This window comes from Rousettus aegyptiacus, unplaced genomic scaffold (genome assembly GCF_014176215.1).
Source record: "Rousettus aegyptiacus isolate mRouAeg1 unplaced genomic scaffold, mRouAeg1.p scaffold_m13_p_18, whole genome shotgun sequence".
NCBI lineage: Eukaryota > Metazoa > Chordata > Mammalia > Chiroptera > Pteropodidae > Rousettus > Rousettus aegyptiacus.
The window spans coordinates 18,728,149-18,740,291 of record NW_023416293.1 but is presented as its reverse complement, the minus strand read 5'-3'; the positions used below and the strand labels follow the sequence as shown (position 1 = coordinate 18,740,291).

General features: G+C 46.4%; 1 protein-coding gene across 4 annotated transcripts in view; it reads right to left on the bottom strand.

Moving 5' to 3' along the window:
* Positions 1-12,143, bottom strand: part of MTR (5-methyltetrahydrofolate-homocysteine methyltransferase) — an 86,878-nt gene that overhangs the window by 19,723 nt on the left and 55,012 nt on the right. For all 4 annotated transcript variants that reach the window (XM_016163416.2, XM_016163417.2, XM_016163418.2 and 1 more), the window contains 2 exons: positions 6,453-6,520; positions 5,793-5,913 (listed from right to left, as the gene is read on the bottom strand). In XM_016163416.2, coding sequence (XP_016018902.2) covers positions 5,793-5,913; positions 6,453-6,520 — 189 coding nt within the window. The remainder of the gene's footprint in view (positions 1-5,792; positions 5,914-6,452; positions 6,521-12,143) is intronic.

The window sequence follows — 12,143 nt, the reverse complement described above, 5'->3', positions numbered from 1 at the left end:
AGCACGACAGAGATGCGGATGCTTACCTGGAAGCACTGCTACTGGCTTTTATTTTCCAAGTAACTTTCCCAAAACTACAACCGGCACAGAAGAGAACAGACCCAGAAAGGGCAGAGTTCATGGGGAAACAAAGCACCGGGGAGCTGGAAGACCCCGGGGAATCTGGGACCCAGCCGTCTGCCTTTGGGTAGCACAGTTGTGATTCCCAGAGGGTAAGAACAGACATTGGTACCACATCAAAATTACAACTACAGAAGAGCCATCATTGCGAGTCACCCTAAGTCTAGCTGAACAGAAGTCCTACAACTCGGGACATACAGATGAGGCCACCTTGAGACTGGGAGGAGGGGCAGAGACATGGAACAGGCTGGTCCCACACCTGCATGTAGCAGTTGAGAATTGGGGAAAAAATCTCAGCTGCAGGGGTCCCCCCTGAAGACCCAGCCTCACACTGGGTCCCGGCCCAGGGTTCCAGTGCCAGGAAGAGAAGTCCCCATAATTCCTGGCTGTGAAAACCAGAGAAGATTGTGACTAAGTGAGACAGAGGGCTGCAGGAGTACTGGGCCTTCCTCTTAAAGGGCCCATGCGCACATTTACCACTGACGGACTCACTTGCTCCAAGCACCAGCGCTGGGGCAACAGCTCAAAAGGCGCCAGGGACACACGGGGAGGAAATGAATTGTCTGGACTCACCGAGGGCTGGAACTGCAGCTTCCTCCCAGACAGAAACCCGAAACAGGGCACTGTTCCTTTGTTGGGCTCTACCCCCAACCCACGTGCAGACACAGACAGCCATATCTGAGTCTCCACCAACCTAACACAGGTCACCTCGCCCAGTGATTCCCTAAGACCCTGCCCCACCCAACTTTCAGGCCCACTCAAGATACTTCCAGTGGCCTTTCCATACAAATGGCCTGCCTTGGCTCATGCTGCAGACTTTCCTAAAATCCCTCAAAGGTCAGTAAAACCTAAAAGCAGCATCTGGCCTCAGTGTGCCCCATGTCTCGTGCTGAGCAGCCCCAAGCCTGGCACTAGTATCAGCCGGCCTCAATTTATGGCTTGGTCTTTTGAGGTACATCTAAGCCCAGCGCGGGTGGGCAAAAACTATGGCTTGCTTAGTGTCTCAGGCCAGGTGGCTCCAGGCATGGCACAGGCTGTGGCTGAACTTGGCCTGTAGAGGGGCCCCTACCAGGAGGTCCTAGGGCTAGCACGCCTGATAGCCAGCTTTAATTGGAGCACATCCTGGGGTCACATCCGAAGATGACACGCCCCCCTCAGGGCAGATTGGGCAGACATCGGAGCACTGCTAAAGCAAATCTGCTCCGCAGGGTCAGCGCCTGCACAGCGGCTCCTCCACTGGAGCCGCGGGGCCCTCACAACCAACCAGCCCAAGGGTCGATCCCTCCCACTGACGTGCAAATAGCAATCGAGGCTCAACTACAACAGGAAGGCACATAAACCCATAAAAGGGACACACCTGGAGCACCCAGGTCAGGTGACAAGAGAGTCTGCACCACTGGGCCCCACAGGACACCTACTCCATAAGGCCACTCTACCAAGACCAGGAGACAGAGCGGCCCGACCTAATACATAGAAACAAAAACAGGGAGGTGGCCAAAATGAAGACAAAGAAACATGTCCCAAATGAAAGATAGAACAAACCTCCAGAAAAAGAACTAAATAAAATGAAGATAAGCAATTTAGCAGATGCAGAGTTCAAAACACTGGTTATAAGGATGCTCGATGAACTTCGGGGAAAAGTAGATGAACTCAGTGAGAACTTTCATAAAGAGATAGAAAACATAAAGAACCAGGGAGAAAGGAAGAATACAACAACTGAAATGAAGAATATCTTGGGAGGAATCACCAGTAGATTAGAAGAAGCAGAGGATTGAACCAGCAATGTAGAAGATACGGTAGTGGAAAACACCTAATCAAAACAGCAACAACAAAAAAGATTCCAAAAAAATGAGGATAGTTTAAGGGGCCTCTAGGACAGTAGCAAGTGTACCATCATTTGCATCAGAGGGGTACCAGAAGGAGAAGAGACAAAGCAAGGAATTGAAAACCTATTTGAAGAAATAATGATAAAAGATTTCCCTAACCTGACAAAGGAAACAGACATACAAACCCAGGAAGTTCAGAGTGTCCCAAACAAGATGAACCCAAAGAAAACTACACCAAGACACATCATAATTAAAATGCCAAAGGTAAAAGACAACGAGAATCTTAAAAATAGCAAGAGTTACCTAAAAGGAAACTCCCATAAGACTGTCAGCCAATTTCTCAAGGGAAACTGCAGGCCAAAGGGATTGGCATGCAATAATCAAAGTGATGAAAAGCAAGGACCTACGACTAAGACTACACCACCTAGCAAAGCTCTCATCTAGAATCAAAGGACAGATAAAGAGTCTTCCCAATAAGGAGTTTGCCACCACCAAACCAGTATTACAAGAAATGTTAAATGGACTTCTTTAAGAAGAAAAAGAAAATATAAAAAATATGAATAATAAAATATCAATACCTATACAATTAAAGTCATCAACAATTACTTTAAATGTAAATGGACTAAATTCTCCAACTGAAAGACATAGCATGACTGAATGGATATGGAAACAAGACCCTTACATATACTGCCTACAGGAGCCTTCAGGTCAAAAGTCACACACAAACACTAAAGTAAAAAGATGAAAAAAGATATTTCATGAAAATGGAAACAAACAAGACTGGGGTGGCAATACTTACACGAGACAAAACAGACTTTAAAACAAAGGCTGTAACAAGGGACAAAGAAGGACCCGATAATCCCACATCTGGGTATTTATCTGAAAAAACGTAAAATACTAAATTGAAGAGACATGTGAATCCGTATGTTCACTGCAGCGTCATTTACAGTAGTCAAGGTATGGAGACATCCTGGGTGCCCATCGATGAATGAATAAAGAAGAGGTGGTGCATATATACAATGGAATTTTACTCAGCCATAAAAATGGACAAAATCTTGCCATCTGCTACAACACAGACAGACTCAGAGAGTATTGTGTTGAGCAGAGTAAGTCAGAAAAATGACATATCATTTCACTTACATGTGAAATCTAAAGAACGAAATAAACAAACAAAACAGGAACAAACTCAGAGGGGGAGAGAACATCTGATGGTTGTCAAAGGGGAGGGAGGCTGGCGTGTGGGCGAAGGGATTAGTTATGGAATGGTCACGGGGGTGGAAAATACAGCATCAGGAATACAATGAGCAACACTGCAGTAACGATGTGTGGCATCGGACGGGTACTAGATTTGCCAGGGTGATCACTCTGTAAGTTATATGAATATCTAATCACTATGTTGTAGCCTGAAACATGTCACATGCCACCTGTAATTAATAAATTAAAAATTATTATTAGAAAAAAGAAGAACAGACATTTGTGATAACAGGAAGAGAACGAGGGAGATTTCTGATCTGATTCATTTTAACCCGATATACCAGGTTAGAATTGTTAAGAGTCATTTATGGCTAATTTTGTCAATGATATATCTTGGGAGGCTAGTTATGTTGCTTTTGAGTGTTTTTTCAAAAACCTCATTAATCTGGTGACTCTCACTTGGTAAGAAACAGACTATTTGGAAATGTTTCATTTTGCACAAGTAGCAATGTGGTTTCCTGATCATGAAATCTGAATGTAGCATCCTACCATATAAAATGATTCCTATTTTGAAACCAGCATCACATTTACAGAACTCATAACGCATTTCATTGCATCCGCTTGTTTAAATACTTATTTATTCTTTTTTAGAACCATGACTTTAAAAGGCATTTCATTCTGACAGTCCACAGATTCTCTTACCATTCTCTATTAACTAAGCTAATGACCACTCACATCCAAATCGTCAGTCACCCCAGTCCACACTCACTGAGACCCCGGTTACTGATGTGTGGTCACATTCCTTGGAGATCACTCTGCCACGTATCCTTCGTGGAAAAAAGAGACCACATTTCCTAAAGTGATCAACAGCCACACTGCTGAGCCCTCAAGCATGAAAAGCAGTTAGTGGATAAATGACATAGAACACTGTGTACTAGTGAAAATGATCCATTCAGATCATAAATGGGATGATGGTTAATTTTGTGTGTCAATTGGGCTAAGCCATGGGACCCAGATTTTGGTCAGACACCAATCTAGATGATTCTGTGAAGGTTTATTTTAGATGTGATTAACACTGAATCAGCAGACTTTGAGTGAAGCCGATTACCCTCCACAATGCAGGTGGGCCTGACTCGATCAGTTAGAGACTGCGAGAGGAGACTGAGGTCCCCGAGGAAGGACTTCTGCCTCTAGAAGCCTCTGGACCCAAGACTGATGAACCAACTCCCACCTGTCTCCAGCCACCTACTTCCCCAGGATTTCAGACTTAGCAGCCCCCATAAGCACACAAGCCAATTCCTTAAAATCGCTCAATCGGTCAACCTCCCTGCCCCTCTCTCCACTTCTCTGTGTGTACGTGCGTGCATGCGTGTGCGTGCGTGTGCATGCATCCTACTGACTGTTTCTCTGGAGAACACTGACTAATGCCGATGGCTTAACATACCATTATTTCTAGCATGGAAGGAACTGTGGAGCAGCACTGACCAGACCTCCAGTGTGTTTCTGTATCAGAAAAATAAACTGAAGGCTTTGTGGGACTGTCAAGTTCCACGCTCCACCTGGGCGTCACTCCCTGACAAAGTGAGTGCACGTGCTCTTGATGTAAGAACTGCCCAAACCTGCAGAGAATTTTTATAAGAGCCAGAACTGATGACAATTGTCAGGAAGCAAGATCTCAAACACTCCGAAGAATGAGTTTCGCGGTTTCTCTTATGCCTTTGGAATTAACAAGGGGACACAGGAAGGTTACTCGAAGACGGAGGAAATCGAGGCAGGAGTTGGATTATGGGATAGTTAAGATTACGGCTCTCTTGAGGGTGGTAACGCCCTCAGGGGTGTTACCCGTGCCTTTTCAAAGGTGTGTTAACCTAGGTGCAGAAGGACAGTAGGCAGGGCTGGCTTCCAAACCTTTCACTGAAGAAGTTATAGGCCTGCAGCGGGACCTACCCAGTTAGGAATTTCTGTTTTTTTTCCAGGGCCCTTTTTTGTCTACTGTGTCCTAAAGAATGTGTCCAGAGAAGTCTAATACACACAATTACCAAAATTCTCACCAAAAATCACTATGATCATGACCACTGGAAAAATCTGACAAAATGAATAATGATAATATGATCAAATGTGAACTTTCTCCTCTTTAAACTGTTTAATCCAAAGGTTCCCCCTTTCAAAAACAACTTCCCAAGGTAAGGCTTTGATTCAATCTCACGAGGCTGGCTTTCTGTTTCAACTATTACAATGTACGAGTTTCATCAGGGAACCTGTAATTATTCAATCGGACACCTGCCTCAAGGTAGAAAGTGGGCTACAGTTCAAGCCATGTCTTTGTGTCAGAAAAGCTTCTCCGCTTAGTCTGAGAGGAATTAAGTGTTTATAGAAATCTCGGGAACTGAACGGAAGTGAGAGGACCATTATCACGAGCCAAAGGAATCCAAAGAAAGGCGAAGGGCGGGGATCGCGAAGCCCGCTCCGACGGCACGCCACGGAAGTGTTCTGGCTCTTGTCCACGTGAAGGTAGAGAGTTCAAGCGTTTACGTGTAAGGAGTCACTGTACTAATAAACGTAAGGAAAAGCGACGCGGGTCTTACCGCTGTCGTCAAACACTGGCATTTCGGAGACTGTGAGGGGAAGACACAAGGCGGGGGCAGGACTCACCGCGAGGTGGTGGCCCCTCCAATCAACAGCGGGACCCTTATCGCCAATCTCTCCATTTCCTTGGCAACAAATATCATTTCATCCAGGGAAGGAGTGATGAGTCCCGACAGGCCGATTATATCTATTATTTAAAAAAAGGAAAAAAAGGACAGTGAGAAGGAGGATGAGGGAAAAGGAGGAAAAGCATGAACACTCATTTAAAAAAGTCTAATAAAGACCACAAAACCTACTATGAATTCCCAATTTCTAATGCTAAGACATCACCTCTGGGGTTTCAATTTATTGTTCGCTTTTGGTAATAAATATCATTTGTACCTTGCCAAAGATCTTGGAAGCCGTGAAATAAAATATATTATTAACTTATGATTTCCCAGACTATAACATGTCCAAAGAAAAATAAAAAGAACTACACAGAGAAAAAACTTAACACAGCACCCTCTCCCGTAAGGAGCCTGTGCCCGTCCCCAGTCTGCAGAGCGATGAAGGAGTTTCAGGGCTCCCTGCTCACCTCTTCGATCCCCACTATAACTGGCCCTGAAAGCAGCCCCCATGGAGGAGCTGGCGCCCGGTCATCTGAACGTCCCAGCGGTCCCCCCCGGCCTGGGGCAAACCAACCCTGCCGGACAGACCCTGGGGACGCCCAGTACAGTTGCACGGTACCTGCTTTGTGGTCAACAGCTGCTTTCAGTATCTTGTCGCAGGGAGTCATGACCCCCAAGTCGATAACTCTGAGGTACAGAAAGGAAAAGTGAGAATATTAATGAGAACTCGTTAGAGATGAAGTGGAAATGAGTATTTTTCTTTAGCCGTCCGATACCGTTCTGGTGTAAACTGGAACCACACTGAAGCACGCGCTGAACTCCAACCGCCTCAAGTACAACTACCACTTACCGGACACTCAGCTACGCCGGGCACTGAGCTACGCTTCTTCAAGCAGCTTTATCGATACATGATCCACACAGAATATAATTCACCCATTTAAAGTACATAATTCAATAGTTTTCGGTATATTGCATTATTTTCAAAGCTCTGGTAAAATATATAATTTGCCCTTTTAAATATTTGCAAGTGTACAATTCAGTGGCATTAGTTACAATCAGACACAACGCTGGAGAACCGTCATCACCACTACTTACTCTCAAAACTCTTCCAACACGCCAAATAGAAACTACGTAATCACTCAGCAAAACCGCCCAGTCCCCTCCCCCGGCCCCTGTAACCTCTATTCTGAGTTCTGTCTCTGTGAATTGTCTACTCTAGCCGTTTATGAGTGCAATCATACATTATCTGTCCTTTTGTGTCTGGCTTACTTCACGCAGCACAGGGGACATACCACATTTTATCTATTCTTCCATCTCTCAGCTGACACTTGGGTTGTTTCTACCATGCTAAGATTTTGCATAAGCGATCTCATTTAACCCTCACAACAACTCAGTGATAAAGGCATTGCTAATGAACAAGGGTCCAGAGGAGCTTAGGCCCAGAGAAGTCAGGCAACTTGACCAGTCACACAACTCGTGAGTAGCAGAGTTAAGATGTGAATCAGGATCTGACACCAAAACCCATTCTCTTAGCCATTTAGCCTAATAAAAATGCTGTAAACATCTACTGAACCGTCCACACTGCATGGAAGCCAACAAGAAGGATAATCAATAAGAGGTCAGTTCCTGCCCACAGGAAGCTGACGATGAGGAGATCTGGTTACTTAAGTCGAGGGAGGCTGAAGCAGGGAGCGGTTCACTGACAGACGGGGAGAGACCCAAAGGAATGGCTGACGGGTGGGCGCGCCTGCCAGGCAGGGCGGGCGCTGGCAGCGAGGGCCGGGAGTGTGCTCCAGGAGGGCGGAAGAGTGCCCCAGGACCTCCGGCGCCCCGGGGAGGGCACCACGGAACTCGGAGGAAACAGGAATTCCTGCTCCGGCAAATGTTCTCGGTGCTGCTCCCCGCGTCTGGTTTCAGAGCAAGTACCCCGAAGGTCAGTCATTTCCACGACTGAATTTTATCATGAGCACCTGTTTAAAAGATGTTTTAAAATCACCGCATGCGTTTTCACTTATTTCATAATGTCAAAATTCTTAAAATTAAACAGGCAAAATAATGTTAAATAAAAAATCAACGCCTAACAACTTCTACGGACAATGTCAGCTGGTAACAGCGGGTGCAGGAGAGCGCCCGTCTGCCCTTGATGCTGCTGGTTCCCAGCGTGGTCCCACATTCCTTACACATTTAAAATAAACTAGCAACACATGGAATCCAGCGAAAGCAAGGCGGGTTCACACCGACGGCGACCACACCAGCTGGTCGGCTCGGATGCTACCGGCTCCCGCAACCAGCGCCGCGGGCTACGGCAGGCTGGGGTGATGCCTCTCCCTCTTCGCATATTGAGAAAAGTCCAGTAACTGAATCTCATGTCAAATTATGACAAAGTATAGATTACTGTATATAAAACTAAGCAAAATATTGCTTTTAAATCAAGACAAAAAGGCGTACATTTCCAAGTTGCCTGTTCTCGACGGCGCATGTATTTTGAACCCACTTGCCCTGAGACCAGCAGCCGGAGGCCCTGGCGGCTGCGGCGTTCACCCTGCGATGACGCGTGGGTCACCGTCCTCACCTCGCCCCAAAGCCGGCCACGAAACGCCTCGCTTTTGTTGTTATTTCTGCGTCGCTCTAGTGTATCGACAGTCTTGGGAAAGCAATGACGTCACTCTATTTATAGCATTCTGTTTTTAGTAGTGGTATTTCCATTTACAAAATACAGTAATTCTCAATCACTGAAAATGTCAAATCCTAGAAAACGCAGCATTCCTACACATGGTGTCAAATGAATGCTGGCAGCAAGTTACACTCTTTTTTCTAGATGGGAAAAGGGTTAAAACGCGATTAAAGTCGTCAGCGCGGCGGCCGGAGCCCCGCCCCGCCCCTCTCCCGTGTGCGGCGGTGCACCTGCCGCAGCGTCTCGAGCGCGCCTGCTTCGTGCGAGGAGCCAGGAGACAGGCGTGGGGTGCAGACCGGAGGCGGCGAGGGCAGCGAGGGCAGCTTAATGGTGACGATCAGTTCAGTTTTCAAAACGCTAAGTCTGAGATTCCTGTAGCTATCCGAACGGAGCTCTTGGGTCGTCGACTGCACATCTCAGTCTGGAATTCGGGTGGGGGACTCATTCCGGAGACGGAACTCGGGCCCTGGCGGCATACGACACAGTGCTGCCGTCGGGAGGCGGGACGAGACGACACAAGCCCGCCCAGGCCTCGCGACCCTCGTGGTCCTCCCTGGGCCAGCGGCCCCGACATCACCCGAGAGCTCAGGAGAAACGCAGAACCTCAGGTACGGACCTACTTTAATCAGATCTGACTTCTCACAAGATCCCCAGGGGATCGACAGGCACGAGACAGTGTGAGAAGCACTAACCTGGGCAGTGAGGACAGAAGGGAGGTCCAAGGGCCAAGCCCAGGGGCGCTCCTGCGCAGGGGTCACAGAGGGGCCAGCAAGAGAGAGACAATGAGGGGCCAGGGAGGTAGCAGAGGCCTGAGAACAGCGATTTCCGACCCCCTGGCCTTGGGGACGGTCACGAGCGTCGCTGATGAGAGGGACATTTCTCACCTGTGTCTATGCATAGACAATGGCACTGAGATACTGACAGGAGGCTCCCCCCAGCTCCACCTCAAGGAACACATAGGTCAGTTTCTCAGATCTGAGTGGACAAACTGCTGGCAAGTTCTGAATCAGAAAGCAGTGTGACGAGTGCTACAATGGAGGCGTTTACGGTATGTTGTGAGAGGCCATCTAAAGCAGACGGCAATTAGAAGTGTCCCAAAAGGGTGATACCTGAGGCAAATTTTGAAAAAATAAGGGTATTAGCTAGATGAAGGGAGAAAGACGGTGACCCAGACGGAGACCAGCACCATAAAGTAGCTGGCCCTGGGGACCCCGGCTGAAGGAAAGCGCCTGAAGCCTGGAGAGGGGGGAGCGGGTCATGCCCTCCCCTGCCTGCTGCAATGCCACCACTGGCCACCACACCAACCCCCCCCCCACCCTGCTGCCACTCCCTGCCTCCCCCACACGCATCTCCCCCTCCCCGGACTTCCCCTGCGCCCCCTCCTCCACTCCGAGCTTTACCCACGTCCACAGGCCTTTTCTTACACTCTTATGTTTTATAACATGAGAGAATAAAATGAATGTTATGAAAAAAATATTGATTTTTTAATCATCTTTCTAAAGTACTTATACTAGCTATAAAAACAAGCATTTAATTCAGGCTTCTAATTTAAAAAAAAAAATGTAAGCTGCACGAAATAAATACTTTAGCATCCAACGCTATTTAAGAATATACACAATTTAGAAAACGAGTATCGTAACGAAGTCCCTTTTGCTTTCCGGAAGGAATGGTGGTTAGCAGGGGCTGGGCGCGGAGGACACGAGATGTTGGTCAAGGGCACAAACCTCCAGTCGACGACATGGTTCTGGAGACGTGGTGACAGCACTACCTAGCGATGCTTTATCATGTAGCTGAAAGTCTAAGAAATGTTCGCACCGCAAAAAGAACTGATAATTGTGTGATGTGAGGTGTTAGCTAATGTTACCAAGGTAACCATGGTGCAACATGTAAGTGTATCTAATCACCACCACCTTAAACTTGCCCAATGTTATATGTCGATTATATCTCAATAACACTGGAAACTATGTATATAATACGTAACACTATATACACATACATGTACACACACATGCACGCCAAGCTGAAAGCCTCTGGGCATGTGAGGTGCAGGGCAGAGGCTGGGCCGGGGCGGCCTGGATTTCGTCATTTTCCTCACTCAGCCGAACACCGTCACAGGACACGGTTCCGGAGTACTTCATGCTTAGCCACATGCTGCTTATTTTTTTTACTCACGCTAGACAGTTATATTAGGAACCCCTGGTTAAAATATAAATATGCCTCATTATAATTTCACCAGATCCATAGTTTTTAAAGTACTAGATGTATGACATCTAATTTTAAAATATTTGTTAATATATCCTATTTTTTCTTACCTAATTTAACAGTGTGCATTACCTGTTGAATGGGAAAAGTCGATGTTTTAAAGAGTAAATTTAAAATCTACTTTCGTGTAATCAATTATCTCATCAAAAATATTTTAAAACACTCTAAATTATTTCTTAAGAGAAATTTAACTAGAAAATTAATATTAGACCTTACAGTTAAAGTTGTTTAACTTTACAACTGGAATAAACACTGCGAGGTAAACAGACATCGACTGTCTCAGCTCTTGGAATCAGAAGCTCTGATTACGTCATGCCACTTGCTAACTGTGTGACCATGAATAAATTACTTAACTTCTCTGAGTCTCGGCTTTCTCATCTGTAAAATGAGAAATACAATAATTGAGGCAGGCTGCACAGGATCAAAACCATAAAAAGAAAGGAAAAAACAAACAGAAAAAAGGAAAATAAAAAATCAGGAAGACAAAAAAAGAAAAATCAGTTCTACAAGAGCACTATACAAATTGTGACGTGTAAACTAATGTTAGCATTTGCAGACTTGTGGTGGATACATCCTCAGATCCACCCAAACGCTCAAGTTCACAAAGCCCACCGCAGTGTAAACAATAACGTAGACGGAGACGCTTTAACATGGATCTGGAGCTGCCGTCCCGCAGGGACTGCCTTGTATGGCTTATGCCTCAAACCTCCGCGATGTTAAAACAGGGCAAAATAACCTCTGGACGGGGCCTACACAACCGTGTGTCCCGAAGAACTTTGCACGGATAACTGAAAAAGCAGATATTACGACGACTGGACTAAAAACTGAAAACACCGTTTAGAACCAGCATCCCTGTGCCATCTGCACCGACAGAAATGCCTCCCTTCCGTTCACGTAACTGTTCCCCCTCCCTTTCTCCTAAATACCCACTGCCTTTGTCTCCTCATTGGAACATTCTCTGTGCTTCTGCCTGAATTAATGATTCCCAAAGAGCTCTTCTTGTTGATCTCAGTAAATGCTTGCTGCCTCTTACTTAAAAAGGGCTATATTTTTTTAGATTAACAGGATCATAGACTCTGTTGCATCATCCCCATAAAAATTGCGGTTTTTTGTCTAGACTATTGCTTTTAGTCCTCTCTCCTCCCCCCACTACTCACCCCCGCCCCCCACACACACACGAAATTCTTGTCGCTTCACGAGGGTTACTGCATCAATGATAAAGAACCAGGAACACGAAGAGTGCATCAGGACCTGATGCCGGATGGTCGGCTGGACTCACTCATGAGCTGGGTGACTCGCCCGAGCGCCCGGCCTGGAACACTGATGCTCGGCGGAAGTACAGTTAACGACACAAGGCACATCGCTGGGGCCACG